This window comes from Procambarus clarkii, chromosome 89, assembly GCF_040958095.1.
Source record: "Procambarus clarkii isolate CNS0578487 chromosome 89, FALCON_Pclarkii_2.0, whole genome shotgun sequence".
Taxonomy (NCBI): domain Eukaryota; kingdom Metazoa; phylum Arthropoda; class Malacostraca; order Decapoda; family Cambaridae; genus Procambarus; species Procambarus clarkii.
Window position 1 is genome coordinate 15,516,744 of NC_091238.1, and position 22,843 is coordinate 15,539,586.

General features: G+C 48.3%; 2 protein-coding genes across 2 annotated transcripts in view; both read right to left on the reverse strand.

Moving 5' to 3' along the window:
• Positions 1-826: 826 nt before the first annotated feature.
• Positions 827-19,199, reverse strand: LOC123773230 (uncharacterized). The gene is made up of 5 exons (XM_045766847.2): positions 17,751-19,199; positions 13,284-13,476; positions 10,150-10,272; positions 8,286-8,549; positions 827-1,359 (listed from the first exon to the last, which is right to left on the reverse strand). Exons 1-5 carry the CDS (start codon positions 19,197-19,199, stop codon positions 827-829), a joined length of 2,562 nt encoding a protein of 853 aa, XP_045622803.2.
• A 1,685-nt stretch (positions 19,200-20,884) lies between these two features.
• The window catches only part of LOC138359204 (uncharacterized), a 5,669-nt gene continuing 3,710 nt past the window's right edge, over positions 20,885-22,843 (reverse strand). The window contains exon 2 of the mRNA XM_069318196.1: positions 20,885-22,043. Within this exon, the coding sequence (XP_069174297.1) occupies positions 20,885-22,043 (1,159 nt within the window). The remainder of the gene's footprint in view (positions 22,044-22,843) is intronic.

Below are 22,843 nucleotides of genomic sequence, written 5' to 3' on the forward strand. Positions count from 1 at the left end.
AGATTCACGAAGCAGTTACGCAAGCACTTACGAACGTGTACATCTTTCCTCAATCTTTGACGGCTTTGGTTACATTTATTAAACAGTTTACAAGCATGAAAACTTCCCCATCAACTGTTGTTATTGTTATAAACAGCCTCCTGGTGCTTCGGAGCTCATTAACTGTTCAATAATTGTAAACAAAACCGTTAAAGATTGAGGAAAAGATGGACAGGTTCGTAAGTGTTTGCGTAACTGCTTCGTGAATCTGGTCCCCAGGAAAGGTATTTAGTAAAGTGTACACCTACGTGAGACCAGTTAGGGAGTTTCTTCAATTATTTCACACACTTCTCACGCCTCACGAATAATAAGTAAATTACAATAATTCGTAACTGTCTTACCACGAATGCAAATTGCTCAGCATAGAGATTGTTGTGATCCAGCTGTTGAAGACTGTTGATATATTCACTAAACTGTGCAACCAGCTTATCAAGATCCCCCAACTTGTTCAGCTAAGAGATGTTGGGGTTCAGCTCCTGAGCCCATTACGTGTCAATATAACCTTTTCCTCTGCTAGGTTTTCTACCCTCTACTAGGTTTCCCTCTACTACTAGATCTCCTTCTCCTTCTACGTCTCATTCTTCTGCTAGATGTCCTTCTCCTGCTACGTCACATTCTCCCGCTAGGTCTCCTTCCCCTGCTATGTCCCCTAGCTCCCCCCTCCCCTATTATGCCATCCCCCTATCTTTACGTGGGGCATTAGGGAGAGAAATGAGCGGAATGGTCACCATCTCAGTTATTGCGTATTCAGCCAAATTTGCAATGAATACTTTCACGGTGCAATTGGTTACTGGGAGAGTGGGCTGTCTCCTGCAGTTGTGCCCATGATGGCCAAAACAATGTCCTTTATTGCAGCAGAGTGGATGGGAGCCATAGCAAAAGAGGGCGCTGCTGTAATGTTGACATAGTTAGCCCTTGATTGGTGTCGGAGGGGGAAGGTGGAGTGGAAACTCTCATCAATTGTGTTAATTGGTTGACCTGTGAGGAAAGTTGACTGTCGTGGCTCGTGACGTCCCCACTTGTCAAGTGTTGACGACGTCCGCTTACATCTTCTGACGTCGTGAGAAGTGCTGACGAAGTCCAGTACAGGACGAGACGTGTTTGTGTGGAACTGTTGATTGCCGTCTCTATGGGTAGGTGCTAGGGGAGTGACGTAGGTGGGAGTAGGTGATAGGGGAGTGACGTAGGTGGGAGTAGGTGATAGGGGAGTGACGTAGGTGGGAGTAGGTGATAGGGGAGTGACGTAGGTGGGAGTAGGTGATAGGGGAGTGACGTAGGTGGGAGTAGGTGATAGGGGAGTGACGTAGGTGGGAGTAGGTGCTAGGGGAGTGACGTAGGTGGCAGTAATTGATAGGAGAGTGACGTAGGTGGCAGTAGGTGATAGGGGAGTGACGTAGGTGATTGGGGAGTGACGTAGGTGGCAGTAGGTGATAGGGGAGTGACGTAGGTGGCAGTAGGTGATAGGGGAGTGACGTAGGTGATAGGGGAGTGACGTAGGTGGGAGTAGGTGATAGGGGAGTGACGTAGGTGGCAGTAGGTGCTAAGGGAGTGACGTAGGTGGCAGTAATTGATAGGGGAGTGACGTAGGTGGCAGTAGGTGATAGGGGAGTGACGTAGGTGGCAGTAGGTGATAGGGGAGTGACGTAGGTGGGAGTAGATAAAAAGAAACTTAGATGGGAGTAAATGGCCCCCTAGGTTAACTACTGGCCCCTTTTCTCAGGATGCAACCCACTACAGTCACCTAACCCGTACTTACTTCTAGCCGAGCAAGAGCATCGAATGTAATCAGACGTGCCCGAACGTCGCGTACTGCCCGGAAATCGAACCCAGGACCCATCGGTTGTGAGGTGCGTGCGCCGGCTAAATATTGGGCAAGCCATCACCCCTGGTAACGCTGCTGCTGCATGCGGCGACGGTGTGCACTAAGTCACGTGTGTACAATGCTTCGTAAATGTGGCTGTCAGGGTTGAAGAACTAACCAGGGGGGCAGGGGAGGGCTGCCGGTGTGATGCCGTTACCTTTAAGGTCTGGGGGCCCCCCCCCAGCTTGAGGGAGGGCCCCAGCTTGAGGGGGGCCCAGCTTGAGGGGGGGCCCAGCTTGAGGGAGGGGGCCCGTGCTAGCCAGGAGCTACGGCTTCATTTCACAGCGTCATAATTACATTTTAAGTTTTGTTATCGTCTTCAGTAATAATGATTTAATTTGTCTTTATTTTATAATGTAAAGTGTGAGGTGGAGGCTGGTGGTATTGCCCGCCTGACCACCAACTGGTTGGCCGAGATTTATCATATCTGGCTGAATGGAGGTGGGTTGATGCTCCTCCCTCCCCTCCCCCCTCACTATCTCACTACTCTGCACCTCCCTCTCACTATCTCCCCTCTCTAACACCTCCCTCCCCAAGCAACTTCCCCCTCATCACCTCCACTTCTCACCATCCCCTCCTCACAACACATACCCACTAAGCACCTCCTCTCATCACCTTTTCTTCATCACCCTCATCATCACCTTCCCTCTCTACCTGGACGGTATAAGGCGGCCACACTATAAGGTAGTGTGGCCAGCGTGTCGCCTGACACCTGGAAATAGATCTTGTGTCGCCTGATGAATTAGTCTGGGCTGGGCCAGTGTCATAGATCACACTGGTGGTGCTATCCTGTGTCCTCTCTGGTGGTGTTATCCTGTGTCCTCTCTGGTGGTGCTATCCTGTGTCCTCTCTGGTGGTGCTATCCTGTGTCCTCTCTGGTGGTGCTATCCTGTGTCCTCTCTGGTGGTGCTATCCTGTGTCCTCTCTGGTGGTGCTATCCTGTGTCCTCTCTGGTGGTGCTATCCTGTGTTCTCTCTGGTGGTGCTATCCTGTGTCCTCTCTGGTGGTGCTATCCTGTGTTCTCACTGGTGGTGCTATCCTGTGTTCTCACTGGTGGTGCTATCCTGTGTTCTCACTGGTGGTGCTATCCTGTGTCCTCTCTGGTGGTGCTATCCTGTGTCCTCTCTGGTGGTGCTATCCTGTGTCCTCTCTGGTGGTGCTATCCTGTGTCCTCTCTGGTGGTGCTATCCTGTGTCCTCTCTGGTGGTGCTATCCTGTGTCCTCTCTGGTGGTGCTATCCTGTGTCCTCTCTGGTGGTGCTATCCTGTGTCCTCTCTGGTGGTGCTATCCTGTGTTCTCTCTGGTGGTGCTATCCTGTGTCCTCTCTGGTGGTGCTATCCTGTGTTCTCACTGGTGGTGCTATCCTGTGTTCTCACTGGTGGTGCTATCCTGTGTTCTCACTGGTGGTGCTATCCTGTGTCCTCTCTGGTGGTGCTATCCTGTGTCCTCTCTGGTGGTGCTATCCTGTGTTCTCTCTGGTGGTGCTATCCTGTGTCCTCTCTGGTGGTGCTATCCTGTGTTCTCACTGGTGGTGCTATCCTGTGTCCTCTCTGGTGGTGCTATCCTGTGTCCTCTCTGGTGGTGCTATCCTGTGTCCTCACTGGTGGTGCTATCCTGTGTCCTCACTGGTGGTGCTATCCTGTGTCCTCTCTGGTGGTGCTATCCTGTGTCCTCTCTGGTGGTGCTATCCTGTGTCCTCTCTGGTGGTGCTATCCTGTGTCCTCTCTGGTGGTGCTATCCTGTGTCCTCTCTGGTGGTGCTATCCTGTGTCCTCTCTGGTGGTGCTATCCTGTGTCCTCTGGTGGTGTGGCCCGGTGGTGCTAATTTAACTCATGTTTTTCAACATTTTATTTGAATATAAAGCACACCCCGCCCACCTGGTGCTCATGACCCCCACACCCCGCCCACCTGGTGCTCATGACCCCCATACCCCGCCCACCTGGTGCTCATGACCCCCACACCCCGCCCACCTGGTGCTCATGACCCCCACACCCCGCCCACCTGGTGCTCATGACCCCCACACGCCGCCCACCTGGTGCTCATGACCCCCACACGCCGCCCACCTGGTGCTCATGACCCCCACACCCCGCCCACCTGGTGCTCATGACCTCCACACTCCGCCCACCTGGTGCTCATGACCCCCACACCCCGCCCACCTGGCCCGCCCACAGCCACATCAACAACAATCATATATTTTGGTAAAGGTCAGTAATGAAAGCTGTCATTCGGCTCTGGTCAGCTATGTTCAACTCCTATCTACCAGCTCCTCTATTATCCTTCTTCCACCTCTCACCCCTGTCTATTACCACCTCTCACCCCTGTCTATTACTACCTCTCACCCCTGTCTATTACCACCTCTCACCCCTGTCTATTACCACCTCTCACCCCTGTCTTTTACCACCTCTCACCCATGTCTATTACCACCTCTCACCCCTGTCTTTTACCACCTCTCACCCATGTCTATTACCACCTCTCACCCCTGTCTTTTACCACCTCTCACCCCTGTCTATTACCACCTCTCACCCCTGTCTATTACCACCTCTCACCCCTGTCTATTACCACCTCTCACCCCTGTCTATTACCACCTCTCACCCCTGTCTATTACCACCTCTCACCCCTGTCTATTACCACCTCTCACCCCTGTCTATTACCACCTCTCACCCCTATCTATTACCACCTCTCACCCCTGTCTATTACTACCTCTCACCCCTGTCTATTACCACCTCTCACCCCTGTCTATTACCACCTCTCACCCCGTCTATTACCACCTCTCACCCCTGTCTATTACCACCTCTCACCCCTGTCTATTACCACCTCTCACCCCTGTCTATTACCACCTCTCACCCCGTCTATTACCACCTCTCACCCCTGTCTATTACCACCTCTCACCCCGTCTATTACCACCTCTCACCCCTGTCTATTACCACCTCTCACCCCGTCTATTACCACCTCTCACCCCTGTCTATTACCACCTCTCACCCCTGTCTATTACCACCTCTCACCCCGTCTATTAACAGGCGTCACCCTCCTTCTATTGTTATCTCTCACCCCTCTATTATGGCCTCTCACCCGGTTCTAAACCCCAGATAAATAGTGCGAGTCTTGTGCAGTCTTCAGTACCGACAGAGTACCCCAGCCTGCGACTGATGTATTAATGATGTGACTAACACTCGTAAGGTAACACTTGTAAGGTAAGGTAACACTTGTAAGGTAAGGTAAAGCTCGTCATAGTCGATGGAAGAGTAAAGGCAAGTATAAGACAACCGGTAACTAATAAAACTTTTTATATCTCTGAGAGTGAGTCTCGCACTCCGTATGTCTGTCCCTGGTCGCAGATTCTGGTGTGTGGCCAGACGCTTGGGGCTAGCCTCACTCACCACACACACATGATCACTACCTACAAAATTCTCAGAAGAATTGACAGGGTAGATAAGGATAAACTGTTTAACACGGTTGGTACGCGAACAAGGGGACACAGGTGGAGACTTGATTACCCAAATGAGCCACAGGGACGTTAGAAAGAACTTTTTCAGTGTCAGAGTAGTTAATAGATGGAATGCATTAGGCAGTGATGTGGTGGAGGCTGACTCCATACACAGTTTCAAATGTAGATATGATAGAGCCCAGTAGGCTCAGGAATCTGTATATCAGTCGATTGACGGTCGAGAGGCGGGATCAGAGAGCCGCAGCTCAACCCCCTCGCAAGCCCAACTAGGTGATGACATAGAGTGCCACCAGGAATCAGAGTGGAGAGCACTCAAGTCCTGCTCAGACAGCGTCCGAGGTAAGCAGTCAATGTGTTTGTTCTCTTTCATGTACAAGTCCGCCGCCGCGCCGGCTTTATAATGCTATTGAACGTCATTTTATTTGTCATCAATATTTTATACACAAATGTACGACGCTAACAACAGTATTGGGGTTTGTTGGTGGTTTTTACTTTTGATGTATAACATTTTTGTTAGAGTTTGTCAGCATAAACAATGACAGAGATGTAGTCCCGGGAGTTGTGGAGCCGGTCGGCCGAGCGGACAGCACGCTGGACTTGTGATCCTGTGGTCCCGGGTTCGATCCCGCGCGCCACCGAGAAACGATGAGCAGAGTTTTTTTTCACCCTATGCCCCTGTTACCTAGCAGTAAAATAGGTACCTGGGTGTTAGTCAGCTGTCACTGGCTGCTTCCTGGGGGGTGGAGGTCTGGTCAAGGACCGGACCGCGGGGACACTAAAGCCCTGAAATCAACTCAAGATAACCGGGCTATAGTTCTGGGCCTCAAGTTATTGGCCACAGTCATGAGCTATAGTCTACCGTGTTGGGAGGTATGGTTGTGGGTTATAGTCCTGGGCTATATAATCATGGGCTACAGTTCTTCGCTATAATCCTGAACTATATGTAGCTACGGACTATAGTTATTGCCTATAATCCTGGACTACTAGCCCACGCTGTAGTTCTGGGGCCTGAGTCCTGGGCTGTAGTCAAGATGACAGCTTGAGTGGCATGTCAAGCTCACACTTATTCAGATTCTTTATTCAGGTAAAGGAACATCCATTGAGTTACACACATAATGATGGATTTAAAGATAGAGTATATACAATACCTAAAGCCACTAGTACGCGTAGCGTTTCGGGCAAATGAGCTCATGAGCCCGCTTAAATGAGCGCGCTTATGATGATATAATGCCCTGTCAGACAATACAATTGGAATGCAGTGCTTTTGTGTATTATATAATAATAATAATAATAATATGAATATGAATAATAATACTTCACACAAACGGACATACATATGAAAGATAAACAAGGGGAAGATACAGAGATGAGACAAGTATAAGGCATAAAGCCATAAATACGCAGTTAGCGTTAAAGTAGTGCAGTTGGGTTCGTTCTCGACTCACAAGCGGGAATTACGGGTTCGAATCCCGGGCGGGACAGAAATGGTTGGGCAGTGTTTGAAAACACACAAAGCCTCTTATCACTTAGCGGTAGCCGGATGTTAGTAGAATGTTGTGCTTGCGGGGGGTTTGAGCTTCGGCTCTTTGGTCCCGCCTCTCATCTGTCAATCTACTGGTGTACATGTTCCTGAACTTGTTAAGCTCTATCATATCTACGTTTAAAATTGTGTATGGAGTCAGCCACATCACTTCTCACTTGGGGGTTGCATCCTGGGAAGTCCCAGTAGTTTGACCTTGGGGCTACATAAGCCTAACATGTGTATATACACAGGTTGCCTGTCTCCCGTCAAAATGAATTATTATTTATTTAATTTATTATCCGTAGGTTTTAATTCATATTTAGAAGAGTTACGCTTGACTCTGAAGATGTCAGAGAAAATGGAATTCTTGGTAAGGAAAAGAAAGCGGAGAATAACGGTGGGCAGACTCTCTCAGACGGTAATGCTGCCTCGCGCCCGGCACAAATGTTCCTCCAAGGAAACAGTTCCGGTAGAATGCAGTTTCAACTTTAGCCTTCTATATCATTCTAAATTAAAAATAATACCATTTTAAATTAAATATGGAATATACTTTTAAGCTTAACTATAATCTACTGTTCGTATGACTCTGGAAATGACTCAAATTTAGACTAATTGGTTGCACTCGGTCAGTCAGGTTAAGCCGCTGGTTCTAGCCAACCGCCGGATGGGTGACCATGCGGACAGCTTCTCACCTGGCTAGGTGGGTCTGTATAGACATAATAGATGTCCTGCATTTGTTCGAATCTAGTATTTTGAAGTATTAATTCGGTATTTATAGATAAATTACTAAATTATCTTGGGGTCCCCCCGAAGGTCAAGCTACTGCTAGGTGAACAGATACATTAGGTGAAAGGAAACGTTTTCAACCATTTCCGTGTCGCCTGGGAATCGAAACCCGGAATCCTCGATTGTGACTGGAAGACGAAGCCAACTGCACTACTAGACCCCTGTGGTACCCCACGAACGTTAGACTTAATTTGTGAATCTTGCTTTCCTTATTATGCTCACTTGTGCCGGCGCGCCGGGTGGTGTAGAAGTGCGGCACAGAGGCCGGCTGGCTGGCTGGCTGCCCTCTGTGGCTCTCTCTTCTGTTCCTGTCGTCTGTGGCTCTCTCTCTTTCCCCCCGTCTGTCTCTGTGTTCCCTTTCTGTTTGTTCGTGTCTCTCTCTCTCAGCTCTCTGTCTGTTGTTCTGTTCCTGTCTTTCTGTGCCTCGAGTTTGGTTCTCTTTGGTTTACTTTGCTCTTTTCTTTTCGGTTATTTTCTTTGGTTCGCTTTTGGACTACTCTGCTGAGTTCTTTATGCTTATGTTGTTGTGTTGGCTCCGTCGTCTTGCTGACTTTCTCCAGTTTCCCGTCACCTCGTCTCTCTCACCTCGTCTCCCTCACCTCGTCTCCCTCACCTCGTCTCCCTCACCTTACCTCTTGCCTTATATTGATCCTCTCCAAGCGTTCCTTGCAAATACTTGGTAAGTGTCCAGAAGGGCTGCAGGAGCCGAGCAGCTGCTGCAGGAGCCGAGCAGCTGCTGCAGGAGCCGAGCAGCTGCTGCAGGAGCCGAGCAGCTGCTGCAGGAGCCGAGCAGTTGCTGCAGGAGCCGAGCAGCTGCTGCAGGAGCCGAGCAGAGTCTGCAGGAGCCGAGCAGCTGCTGCAGGAGCCGAGCAGCTGCTGCAGGAGCCGAGCAGTTGCTGCAGGAGCCGAGCAGTTGCTGCAGGAGCCGAGCAGTTGCTGCAGGAGCCGAGCAGGGGCTACAGGAGCCGAGCAGCTGCTGCAAGAGCCGAGCAGGGGCTACAGGAGCCGAGCAGCTGCTGCAGGAGCCGAGCATCTGCTGCAGGAGCCGAGCAGGTGGCGGGAATGCAGGAGGACTGGAAGTGACAGATAGGAATAGTTGCACTATTCCTATCTGTCGCCTGGGGGAACCAGCAAGGCCACAGGGACAAGCAGACTGATCACCACAATGACATATCCTGAGACTGTGTGCCGCCTGCACCGTCTCCGCCGTGTAGACGCCTTCGCTGACGAGAAGGGAGGACCAGTAGTGAGGGAAGGTGAGGTAGTGGAGAAGGGCAGGGAGGAGTAGATGGGAATAGAGGAATAGGCTCACGGGAAATGGAACAGAGCGACCGAAACACATAAAAGGAGGGCCGTAATGGTTGAATTAGGGGGAAAGGGATATAGTTCTAGGGCAGAGCACCAGGGCTGTGCTCAGCTTCCCAGGGCTGTGTTCACCTTCCCAGGGCTGTGTTCACCTTCCCCAGGGCTGTGATCACCTTCTCAGGTCTGGGCGAGTCTTTACTAGCAGTTAAGGACTGGTGTTTGGGGTTCGCACTAGCAAGAATAAAACTCTGAATTGAATTAAGAATTTTTTGTTCTCTCTCTTTTGGCAGAGAAAAGGGAACCGGTTTCTTCCAATCAGCTAATTGTGTACGGGTTCTTAATGGTTCTCTGCCTAATACACAAGTAGTATATTCTGTTCCTGCTTGTTCTGTGCCCACTACAGAGAGAGAGAGAGAGAGAGAGAGAGAGAGAGAGAGAGAGAGAGAGAGAGAGAGAGAGAGAGAGAGAGAGAGACGAGAGAGAGAGAGACGAGAGAGAGAGTTAAGATATGTCTGGTCGTCTTACCCACACTCTGGGCGAAGCAACCAAGATAACTTAATGTATTTCATCAACGTTAATTTCGACAGTAATGTTGAGTTATGTTCAGCTGATGGCAGCAGGGAGTGTTCTCTCGCAACACTGTTCTTCCACCTCTCTACCTCACCTTACCTCACTTCCCTACCTCACCTTACCTCACCTCCCTACCTCACCTCCCTCCCTCACTTCGTAACTCACATCCCTTCCTCATCCTCCCCTCCCTCGTTCTCCTATCCCTCTTTCCATTCTCCGTCTTCCTCTTATCATTCACTCCCTTTTCTCTACCGCCTCTTGTCTCTTTCTCCCGTTCCGCTTCTAAAAATAGAGTCGAAGTAACTTTTATTGGATGAAGAATGTTTAATGTTCTGTGAAAACTTTCAAACGTTGAAAAGAAGAGTTGGCGGAGCGCGGCGGGAGGCCTGACTCGGGGACGCGGAGTGTGTGTCCCCAGCATGTTTACACACACACCCACACTGTTGTTGTTGGTGGACGGTAGCTGCCACGCCGTCAAGGGTGCACAGCATCACTGCTCAGCGGGTGCACACACTGTCTACCTGCATAAAAAGCTCAACCGTTTTGGTATTAATGGTCATTGTTGTGGGACAACCCGGCGTTCGGACACTAATTGTGTTGTTGTTGGTTAAGGAGAATTACCGTTGTCACGCTCTTCGATTGGACGGTTGAGCGACGGGCAAGCATCTTGCAGGTCGGTGTTCAATACCCGAGGGTCCCTGGGGTTCGGCACCATTTCATTCCTGTGTCCTGTTCTAAGTCTTTCTGCAGATAATTACCTCCAAGTGCAATATAGTGGTAATGGCTTAGTGCTCTCTCCTGAGAGTTGCCTTCCCCTACCCTCACCAAGGGCCTGACAGCTGAGTGGTCGTAGTCCTGTGGTTCCGGGTTCGATCCCCGGTGGAGGCGGAAACAAAGAGGAAGTGTTTTTCACTCTGATGCCCCTGTTACCTAGCAGTAAATAGGTACCTGGGAGTTAGACAGCTGCTACGGGCTGCTTTCTGGGGATGTGTAACAAAAAGGAGGCCTGGTCGAGGACCGGGCCGCGGGGACGCTAAGCCTCGAAGTCATCTCAAGATAACCTCAAGATAACCTCAAGATAACGCTGCGTCGTGGCGGTCTTATGGTAGTGTCCGGCCGCCCCTGTTTTTTCTCATTGTCATCTGTTTTGAAAACTTTGGAGATAAATTACTCAATTTCATTTAATATACCGTTGTATAGCAGTCCTTCTGTACTCGCGAGCTTTGGAATTTTGATGAGTTGTAATTAAAGAAGTTTGTATAATTAAGACTGCAAGTAATCAGGTAGTTGAGTAATTAGGCCCGCATTGGCCCCGCATAATGAGCAAACTAGCGTAAAATGTGCGGGGTGGCGGAGAGTGGTGTTATGTAGCGCCCACTAAGTCGTTTTCCCTACTAGTTTATCACACGTGAATCGCTCCTGTGGAAACTGGCTGTAATGACTGGCCACAGAGGGCGAGGAATGGCTCCTCTGCAGTAGCACAGTGAGGATGGTCCACCTGAACTGCCTGGGCACGACACTTTTATCCCGCCGTCTTCTTTCATGAAGTGTTAGTGTGTTGGCGAGGCAAACCCCAGAGGTGTTAGGTGGGAGGGAAGACCAGAGAGGTCGCTGGGGGTCCCAGGAGAGGTCCCTTCGCTGGGGGCCCCAGGAGACGGCCCCTTCGCTGGGGGCCCCAGGAGAGGTCCCTTCGCTGGGGGCCCCAGGAGACGGCCCCAGGAGAGGTTCCCCTAGCTGGGGGCCCCTAGGAGAGGTCCCAGGAGAGGTTCCCCTAGCTGGGGGCGGTGTTCACACTCTTGAGGGCTTTCAAGCCATGGCGGTCACCAAGCCTGTGAGCAGACACTTCGTGCCTTGTAGGGGCAGGTGCCAGCTAGGAGAGGCAAGATGGCGAGGTGCCGGCACTAGAGGCATCCCCGCGCGTGAAGCACGCACTCTAACACACACGCAGATGCTCTGACGAGGGGCCAGCACGATCACACTTTACTGCAGATGTTGTTCAGCACCCCTGGAGAACAGTAGTGTTCTCCACCAGCGTGTAGAACAATATTGTTCTCATCCACCAGCGTGAAGGATAATAATGTTCTTCACTAGCGCACATTTTAACCCAGTAAATATGTACAATACAATAACAGTTACCTCCATTTACAGGAATGTACAACACACATATTTGGAAAACTATCTTGCCAGACATGAAAACTTGAATGTATACCAAAATTGTTTGAGTACTTGTGCAAGATGTATGCACTAATTATTGTTTTAAATGTCAAATTCAATTCACATGTTTTTAAATAAGAGGTCATATTTAGTTATGTATGTATACACACACACACACACACACACACACACACACACACACACATATATATATATATATATATATATATATATATATGCAGAATAACCACATATGAAAAATAGAAACTGCTTAACGCGTTTTCGGCTAATTCGCCTTCATCAGAGCAAAGTAGAATGATTCTACTTTGCTCTGATGAAGGCGAATTAGCCGAAAACGCGTTAAGCAGTTTCTATTTTTCATATGTGGTTATTCTGCATACTTGGATCAGTGTTTTTGTGATCATTGTTGCATATATATATATATATATATATATATATATATATATATATATATATATATATATATATATATATATATATATGTATATGTATATGTATATATATAATTGGGATAATTTACATAAATATTACAGTACTTTAATTAGGCAAGAGAGTGACAAGAACAACACGGCAAGTTGACATAGTCATTATTAGAATCACAACATTTATTTGTAGCTCTGAAAATATTGCGTTTTGTTCGCTTTTGGTATAAATGACTCTTTTGATGTCAACATGGCGCCAAAGTTTACCACTTGCTCCTCAACTAAACATTAAAATGCTTTAGTATACACGGAATTTGGCTGTAAACTGGACACTTAAATTACAGCTGTGTGTGTGTGTGTGTGTGTGTGTGTGTGTGTTTGTGTATTCTCCTATTTGTGTTTGCGGGGGTTGAGCTCTGCTCTTTCGGCTCGCCTCTTAACTGTAATCAATCAACTGTTACTGACTACTACTAACAAATGTTTTTTACACACACACACACACACACACACACACACACACACACACACACACACACACACACACACACACACACACACACACACCGCCTGGTGGATAGCGGGGGGCCTGGTAGCCTGGTGGATAGCGCGCAGGACTCGTAATTCTGTGGCGCGGGTTCGATTCCCGCACGAGGCAGAAACAAATGGGCAAAGTTTCTTTCACCCTGAATGCCCCTGTTACCTAGCAGTAAATAGGTACCTGGGAGTTAGTCAGCTGTCACGGGCTGCTTCCTGGTGTGTGAGTGTGTGTGTGGTGTGGGAAAAAAAATAGTAGTTAGTAAACAGTTGATTGACAGTTGAGAGGCGGGCCGAAAGAGCAAAGCTCAACCCCCGCAAACACAACTAGGTGAATACACAGGAAGCAGCCCGTAACAGCTGTGTAACTCCCAGGTACCTATTTACTGCTAGGTAATTGTAGCATCAGGGTGAAAGGAACTGCGCCCATTTTTTTGTTTCTGCCATCACCTGGGGATCGAACCCGGACCCTAGGATTACGAGTCCAGAGCGCTGTCCATTCAGCTATCAGGCCCCTAACTCGTGTGCACAAACTGTGTGTGTGTGTGCGTGCGTGCGTGCGTGTATGTGTGCGTGAGTGTGACGCAAGATAATGCACAAGGGCAGACGAGGAGCCCCACTCACCCGCCCGGCTGGTGTCAACAGCCCATCTGACGTAAAACTGTTCGGCGGATGTGTTGGCAGCGAGCACAGAGCCAGTAATGGCCATTACCACGGCGATGGGCGCTTCCACTTTAAACTGCATTGGCAGAGTTACGGTACAGGCCACCACTGGTGCACGGTGCACGGTGTCACGGTACAGGCCACCACTGGTTCTCTGTGTCACGGTACAGACCACCACTGGTTTCACGATACGTGGAGTCTCGGTACCTACTCAAAATCTTCACTCAATATCCCCTTTCTCTTACTTCCACTAGCTACCCCTCGCCCACATGGCCCTTCTGCCTCTTCCAATACAAGCCACACACTATCCATCCTGCTCCACAACGCCCCAGACAGTCTCCATAAATTTGTCCTGAGCCATACATCCCTTAATTAGGATAAAGGGATGTATGGCTCAGACATCCCTTTATCCTAATTTTTCCTATAATACTCAAACCCTCTAGTGGACAACCCAACCCATCACCGGATCATACCTGTACCTCTCTCGAGAGTGAGGCCGGAGCCTACATATGATAGCAGGTGGATTAGATATACCTAAATCCTCGCAAATTTTCGCTAATGTTGAATTTTGTTAATGTTTTCGTTTATCTTTCTCTTTCGGAATCTTTCTCCGAGGAAGGCGTAATGGGCGGAAAACGCGTCCAGCATTCTCTGAAAACCACATTGAAAATGTGTTTTTCCGCATTATCTATCTATCTATCTATCTCTCTCTCTCTCTCTCTCTCTCTCTCTCTCTCTCTCTCTCTCTCTCTCTCTCTCTCTCTCTCTCTCTCTCTCTCTCTCTCTCTCTCTCTCTCTCTCTCTCTCTCTCTCTCTCTCTCTCTCTCTCTCTCTCTCTCTCTCTCTCTCTCTCTCTCTCTCTCTCTCTCTCTCTCTCTCTCTCTCTCTCTCTCTCTCTCTCTCTCTCTCTCTCTCTCTCTCTCTCTCTCTCTCTCTCTCTCTCTCTCTCTCTCTCTCTCTCTCTCTCTCTCTCTCTCTCTCTCTCTCTCTCTCTCTCTCTCTCTCTCTCTCTCTCTCTCTCTCTCTCTCTCTCTCTCTCTCTCTCTCTCTCTCTCTCTCTCTCTCTCTCTCTCTCTCTCTCTCTCTCTCTCTCTCTCTCTCTCTATATATATATATATATATATATAACATACTCTCCAAGGTCTTTTCTCTAATCATTACAGGGAATCTGATTTCCCGCCCTTTGCCGTCTGTAATTACATACAGTCTGTAAAGTAATATCCTATAAAGTTTGTGTACTAATCTCTTATGAGTACTGTGTAAAAGACTTTTAGTAGCATATAAATATGCAATCTACCCAAGCTTCTTTGTCCTGCCTTATTTTTGTTACTTTTTCATAGTACTTCATTAGGTCCATTAGTGATGATTCCCCGTCCCTAAACCCAAGTGAATGTTTGCTGACATACGTAATTTTCCATTTGTATTTCGATCTTCTATTTTTGTTGTTGAAGATTCGCTACCTGGAACAAAGTTCCAAGTAGCACAGGCTATGGTGAGCCCGTCGGTACTTTTTACCCGATCTTCTAGTTCCTCAAACTTCCACTTTCCTTTTACTATTAGTGCCGCTCCCTCTCCGTGACTGTTTCCTTCCTTTCCTTATTACTTGGTATCCTCTATGGAAATATTGTCAGAGATCATATAATTTATTATATTTTCCACTATTGCAATTATATCAGGTTCTTTTTCATCAACTCATTCTTTTATTTCCTTGGCTTTGTTTGTGACACCATCAGCATTGGTATGCAATACTTTGAGGCTTTTCTTGGACACTTTGTTTCCAGAATTCTTAAGAGTACTTCCATGGATTTGTTGCTATTGGTGTAGATTACAAGTGAAAGAGGGATACATTACAATCCGTGATGAGTGGTTGTGAGGTAGGAAATATTTAGTAGTAAGTAAGAAAGAGAGAGAGGTTGAGAGGCAGGTATGGGGCTGTGAGGCATTGATGGGTTGAGAGGCAGAGAGGGTCTGAGAGGGGTGCGTGCTTGTGGGGTTGTGTAATATATGAATAAGTGACAACACGGTGGCTAGAAGCCGTAAAGGTCAAGACTAACGCGTTGTTCACTTGGGCGCGGGACCTCGGTAATGTCTGGCGGCCTCTTTGTATAAATGGAAGGATTTATTTAGTAGGGGTAAGTTTCGAATCGTAGTTAGAGCGTAATAGTTTCAGCAGAACGTGAGGGAGTTTCACCAGAGCGTGAGGGAGTTTCACCAGAACGTGAGGGAGTTTCACCAGAGCTTGAGGGAGTTTCACCAGAGCTTGAGGGAGTTTCACCAGAACGTGAGGGAGTTTCACCAGAGCTTGAGGGAGTTTCACCAGAACGTGAGGGAGTTTCACCAGAACGTGAGGGAGTTTCACCAGAGCTTGAGGGAGTTTCACCAGAGCTTGAGGGAGTTTCACCAGAACGTGAGGGAGTTTCACCAGAACGTGAGGAAGTTTCACCAGTCCTGGTAACTTCTCTTATTATAAAAAATATCTGTCCACCACCTGGTCCGTTTCTGCCATCATTGGCTCCTCCTGCCTACATCCTGGGCTTCTGCAGGCCTCCTGATGGCTTCCTGCATACCTCCTGCCCATTTGGTGTCCCCGGCCTCCTGGAGGCCGCTCCATCTCCTTCCCAACCAACTCTTGGCTGTTTCCGAGAAAAAAGAATGTTTTATTTAGCTGTTTCAGGAAGTTTTCAACTACTGTGTGTGGCGCGATGTTTCCGACTTACCAAGGCTGTTTCCCAGAATATCCGGCCTCATTTGGTTATTTGGGAGAATTCCTGCTTATTTTACACCGACGGCGGAAGCCGGCATTGACTCAGTAAATCCCCAGCGGCTGTATTTATTGATCCAATATCCTGGAGCAGCAGACTCGCCCGCCCGTGAGAAAACAATAGCCACCACCACCACACACTTTTGGCCTAAAATTAATATTGAAGCCTATGTAATATGGATAATTGTATCATGAATTCTGTATTAACCTTGTCTAGCGGTGAGTTGACTCATCAGGGTCCGCTGCTCTGATGAGTTAATTCATAAAAGGGCCAACTAATTTGGTGATAATCTGACTCGCCCAAGTGCCCCTGCCCAGAGAATCATTGGACTCCATAGTATATTAGAGTGGGCCCGCTTGGAATATATATATAGAGAGAGGATATCGCACTGGTGCCTTAATGTCCGAGGCCTTCGTGCGTCGTGGGGAGGAACTGGCACTGAAAGTCCATGATGTTCATTAGTTGTTACATTTCCGAACTGTGAACATTTGTGTTGGCGTGGAGAGCGACTCGAGTCTCCAGGAAATATCTAAGCTACGAGATGTTTCACGTTTGAATGAATTCCTAGCGATAAAATCCCCTTCCCCCCATTCTGGACGTTTTTATTGAGGATATCCGTCACACCCTCGCGGACCGCCACCTTATCATAGTGGGAGATTTCAGGTTCAGACGACCCGAAGGAAAGTTGAGTCTGGCTTTTGAAGGTCCTCTTCTAGCCAGAGGATAGTAGACAGACTAAGAGTGCTCCCTGACTGTAAACCTGCCGCAAGGGTAAAATGAATGATTTTATACTACTTCGTAGAAAGATTTGATCAATATTTCAATGTCAATCAGAATTTCGCCACAATGGAATACATGGAACGTGAGACAATGACTAAATTAAAAATTAGAATGATCATCGACTAAAAGCTTAGTGTAATTATGGCCATAAATGGACAAAGGAACTGCTTGTCATGGATCCTCTTGCACCAAGATTGCAATAGGATCAACCAGCTACTGTAAAACTGCCTGGAAGAGCTATATTGAGCCTGTGACTGGGACAAATATTAAATATTTTGTGGGAACACAGCAATATTTGCCTAATAAATTGAAGATAAGATATTAAAGGATATAATCCATGAGATCTTTACACTTGTGCCGGCTAGTTACAGACATGAACTCATCAGGGTGTTCATTCATTTTCAATCGACTTGAGAATGGTCCAGGACGGACCGAAACGTCGTCGACCCTTCACCTTCTAGTGTGTGGTCGGGTCAACTCACTTTAGCCACGTTATTGTGACTCATCGCCTGCATATGAACTCTTCACTTGACCTTGACGCCTCCACAGTGAGAACTCTACAGTATTGCAGTACTGCCTCTAGAGAAATGCCTCGATAGTGATGCTTCCACAGAAATGTCTCGCCTCCATAGTGATGCTTTCACTTGGAGACCTCTACACTGATGCCTCCTCTGAGATGCGTCCACTGTAATGCCTCCTGCGTGATGTCAACACAATGGTTCCTCCGTAGCGATGCCTCCAAACTGATGCTTTCATGATGATGCCTCCACAGTGAGTGCCACTGCCGCAGTCATTCAACTAGGATTGAGTGTCACTTTCCATTTCCACAGACTTATCAAGATATGAGTGCCACGTGAGCCTCTGTGGTGAGGTGCAAGTGCCTCACCAGAGGCACTAGTTCAGAGGGCTCTTGACTGATCTTACCCGACAATATACAACTAGAGCACTTTAGCTCTCGTGGAGGTGTAGTTCTTATGGGAGAAGAGGTAGAGGTGCAGCTCCCATGGGAGAGGAGAGGTAGAGGTGCAGCTCCCATGGGAGAGGAGAGGTAGAGGTGCAGCTCCCATGGGAGAGGAGAGGTAGAGGTGCAGCTCCCATGGGAGAGGTAGAGGTGCAGCTCCCATGGGAGAGGAGAGGTAGAGGTGCAGCTCCCATGGGAGAGGAGAGGTAGAGGTGCAGCTCCCATGGGAGAGGAGAGGTAGAGGTGCAGCTCCCATGGGAGAGGTAGAGGTGCAGCTCCCATGGGAGAGGAGAGGTAGAGGTGCAGCTCCCATGGGAGAGGAGAGGTAGAGGTGCAGCTCCCATGGGAGAGGTAGAGGTGCAGCTCCCATGGGAGAGGAGAGGTAGAGGTGCAGCTCCCATGGGAGAGGAGAGGTAGAGGTGCAGCTCCCATGGGAGAGGAGAGGTAGAGGTGCAGCTCCCATGGGAGAGGAGAGGTAGAGGTGCAGCTCCCATGGGAGAGGAGAGGTAGAGGTGCAGTTCCCATGGGAGAGGAGAGGTAGAGGTGCAGCTCACATGGGAGAGGAGAGGTAGAGGCGCAGCTCTCATGGGAGAGGAGAGGTAGAGGTGCAGCTCCCATGGGAGAGGAGAGGTAGAGGTGCAGCTCCCATGGGAGAGGTAGAGGTGCAGCTCCCATGGGAGAGGAGGTAGAGGTGCAGCTCCCATGGGAGAGGAGAGGTAGAGGTGCAGCTCCCATGGGAGAGGATGGTAGAGGTGCAGCTCCCATGGGAGAGGAGGTAGAGGTGCAGCTCCCATGGGAGAGGAGAGGTAGAGGCGCAGCTCCCATGGAAGAGGAGAGGTAGAGGCGCAGCTCCCATGGGAGAGGAGAGGTAGAGGCGCAGCTCCCATGGGAGAGGAGAGGTAGAGGTGCAGCTCCCATGGGAGAGGAGAGGTAGAGGTGCAGCTCCCATGGGAGAGGAGAGGTAGAGGTGCAGCTCCCATGGGAGAGGAGAGGTAGAGGTGCAGCTCCCATGGGAGAGGAGAGGTAGAGGTGCAGCTCACATGGGAGAGGAGAGGTAGAGGCGCAGCTCTCATGGGAGAGGAGAGGTAGAGGTGCAGCTCCCATGGGAGAGGAGAGGTAGAGGTGCAGCTCCCATGGGAGAGGTAGAGGTGCAGCTCCCATGGGATAGGAGGTAGAGGTGCAGCTCCCATGGGAGAGGAGAGGTAGAGGTGCAGCTCCCATGGGAGAGGAGAGGTAGAGGTGCAGCTCCCATGGGAGAGGAGGTAGAGGTGCAGCTCCCATGGGAGAGGAGAGGTAGAGGCGCAGCTCCCATGGAAGAGGAGAGGTAGAGGTGCAGCTCCCATGGGAGAGGAGAGGTAGAGGCGCAGCTCCCATGGGAGAGGAGAGTATTATATACATAATAACTCAGTGTGGAACTCGAGGATCGATGCCTCACCCCCGCCAAACTTTGCGCTCCTCCGAGCGTGAAGTTTGTCTCCAGATAAGTCATTATTTTCACCGGCATGTTCCCACCGTGCTGGTGCTGGGGAGGGAGGGAGGGGGAGGGGTAATGGTGGTGGGGGGAAGGAAGGGGGGGATAGTGGTGGTTATGGACACAGGAGGTTGGGGCAAACCTAGCTTATTACCCCCCCCCCTCCCCCCACAAGAAACAAAACTACGTGCAGGGGAAAATAAGGAGTTAAGAAGAGCTTCACAACCTCTCGCCACCGTATGACCAGACAATCCAGGAGCTATCTTGAGGTTATCTTGAGATGATTTCGGGGCTTTAGTGTCCCCGCGGCCCGGTCCTCGACCAGGCCTCCACCCCCAGGAAGCAGCCCGTGACAGCTGACTAACTCCCAGGTACCTATTTACTGCTAGATAACAGGGGCATTCAGGGTGAAATAAACTTTGCCCATTTGTTTCTGCCTCGTGCGGGAATCGAACCCGCGCCACAGAATTACGAGTCCTGCGCGCTATCCACCAGGCTACGAGGCCCCTCCTAGCTCCACGAAGCCCTGAAGGGATAATGTAAATGTAAATATTAGACGTTTACAAAATGTTTATGTAAATGTTAGAAGTGCTAATGTTAGACGTCCTAATGTTAGAAGGACTACTCCAGGCTTTGACGCCCCGCTCCCACAGCTGGTGGCCCAAACGCTTCCATCTACTCGATGGAAAATTAATATTTGTAACTTAGAAGAATGTTACATTTAAATTTAAGTAAGGTGGGTTAACTAAGCTTGGATATGTTACACCTAACTTTGTGAAAGTTAGGCTTAAATTTGAGTAAGTTGTATCTAAGACTGATTCAGTTATACTAAAGTTTGAGTAAGTTGCATCTAAGTCAATGTAAGTTAGCCCTCACTTTAAGGTATGTTCACTGCTGGTTCGTCTTGGGTGAGGTCTCCGGTGCTATAGACGAGGTGGGAGGGTGGGAAGAAGGGGGTGTCAAGGAGCTTAGAGTCGTAGAGGGGAGACAAAGTTGTTTAGCTGTTAACGGGAGGGTTAATGACCTGGCTGAGGTGACAATGGGCGTCGTGAGAAATGTTTCAGCCGTGCTTGGCATTCTGGACCAGGTACTGGACCCTGCTGGACCAGGTACTGGACCCTGCTGGAGCATGTAATCGAAGCTGTGTAGCTGGGAGTTCGTAGTCTCGAGTGCGTAGCCTCGAGTGCGTAGCCGTAGCCGTAGCCGCGGGTTGAACACACTTGCTTCATGAATTGCATGCACCTATCGCCTTCAAAAGGATCCATAGGCACACATGTCAGTCTTTGTTACTCACTACTAGACTTTACAACCTGTGGTGGAGGCAAGTCTGGGGCCCACTTAAGTAACCTCTTAAGTACCTGTGAGAGCGGGTGATCCACCTGGTAATCCACCTGATGATCCACCTGGTGAGGAGGGGGGGTAAGGGGGGAGCTAGCCGGGCCGACAGGCTAAGAATGTCACATTGTCAGGTTCTTAATACCCATTGTGTGTCTAATGGGATTTTCCTGCTACACCCAACTGCCTCGTCCAGTTCATAATTTTCCTCGCCCCCATAATATTAAACTTTTACCATTCTGCTTGGTAATAGCTAGTTGTTCTGTCTGGTAATAGTTGGTTGTTCTGCCTGGTAATAGTTGGTTGTTCTGCCTGGTAATAGTTGGTTGTTCTGCCTGGTAATAGTTGGTTGTTCTGCCTGGTAATAGTTGGTTGTTCTGCCTGGTAATAGTTGGTTGTTCTGCCTGGTAATAGTTGGTTGTTCTGCCTGGTAATAGTTGGTTGTTCTGCCTGGTAATAGTTGGTTGTTCTGCCTGGTAATAGTTGGTTGTTCTGCCTGGTAATAGTTGGTTGTTCTGCCTGGTAATAGTTGGTTGTTCTGCCTGGTAATAGTTGGTTGTTCTGCCTGGTAATAGTTGGTTGTTCTGCCTGGTAATAGTTGGTTGTTCTGCCTGGTAATAGTTGGTTGTTCTGCCTGGTAATAGTTGGTTGTTCTGCCTGGTAATAGTTGGTTGTTCTGCCTGGTAATAGTTGGTTGTTCTGCCTGGTAATAGTTGGTTGTTCTGCCTGGTAATAGTTGGTTGTTCTGCCTGGTAATAGTTGGTTGTTCTGCCTGGTAATAGTTGGTTGTTCTGCCTGGTAATAGTTGGTTGTTCTGCCTGGTAATAGTTGGTTGTTCTGCCTGGTAATAGTTGGTTGTTCTGCCTGGTAATAGTTGGTTGTTCTGCCTGGTAATAGTTGGTTGTTCTGCCTGGTAATAGTTGGTTGTTCTGCCTGGTAATAGTTGGTTGTTCTGCCTGGTAATAGTTGGTTGTTCTGCCTGGTAATAGTTGGTTGTTCTGCCTGGTAATAGTTGGTTGTTCTGCCTGGTAATAGTTGGTTGTTCTGCCTGGTAATAGTTGGTTGTTCTGCCTGGTAATAGTTGGTTGTTCTGCCTGGTAATAGTTGGTTGTTCTGCCTGGTAATAGTTGGTTGTTCTGCCTGGTAATAGTTGGTTGTTCTGCCTGGTAATAGTTGGTTGTTCTGCCTGGTAATAGTTGGTTGTTCTGCCTGGTAATAGTTGGTTGTTCTGCCTGGTAATAGTTGGTTGTTCTGCCTGGTAATAGTTGGTTGTTCTGCCTGGTAATAGTTGGTTGTTCTGCCTGGTAATAGTTGGTTGTTCTGCCTGGTAATAGTTGGTTGTTCTGCCTGGTAATAGTTGGTTGTTCTGCCTGGTAATTGCTAGTTGTTCAGCCAGGTAATAGCTGGTTGTTCTGCATAATAACTTAGTTAATTAAATTATTTAAATCATTATATTAGATTCAAATTCAAATTCCTATGACTACATATACAAAGTAACATAGGAGTAATGTTCAACTGTGGGGGACAGGAGCTACACATACATAATGTACACATGCAATGTGTATGTGTACACATACATAATGTACACATGCAATGTGTATGTGTACAAATACATAATGTACACATTCAATGTGTATGTGTACTCATTGCAAAACTTTAACTCATTTAGAAAAATAAAATTATTTAGAGGCGTGAAGGGTAAACTCTTAAATACTAAAAAGAGAAGTAATACTTCTCTTTTTAATACTAAGAGTTTTCTGCTCAGCAAAACTCTCAACACTAGTACTAAAAGAGAGAGTCCAAGAGCTTTCTCAATGTTGTTTAGAAAGTTCAAGACAAATAACACATGAATGCAATAACAAGGGGACACTTATATAATGACAGGTGTAGACTATTACATTATGGAGTCTTTAGTTCAATCATCACTACAGTAGTTTATTTGCATTAATAACAGAATTGAGATACTAAGGTGTAGATCATTATATTCATTGCCATTGATGATCATTGTAGGTGTATTATAGGTAAAAATCCCCTTAGTGGTATGGGTTTATATAATCATTGATTAGAGGGTTTCGAGGCCCAGACACTCGGCGCTAGCCTCACCCAATTTTCACACATGACACATGTGGGGTATGGGAATGTCATGGACCAATGGATCGGCTCCAATGCCAAAATTTAATATATATATATATATATATATATATATATATAT

Bases quoted from the DNA above. Each gene is read 5' to 3' on its own strand.
- LOC123773230 (XM_045766847.2), bottom strand. From the start codon at position 19,199: ATGGGAGCTGCGCCTCTACCTCTCCTCTCCCATGGGAGCTGCACCTCT. The intron at 10,273-13,283 runs GTGAGTGGGGCT...AATTATCTGCAG, and splicing joins TGTTGACACCAGCCGGGCGG to AAAGACTTAGAACAGGACAC. The intron at 1,360-8,285 runs GTAAGGTGAGGG...TCACTCCCCTAG, and splicing joins GGATCAATATAAGGCAAGAG to CACCTACTCCCACCTACGTC.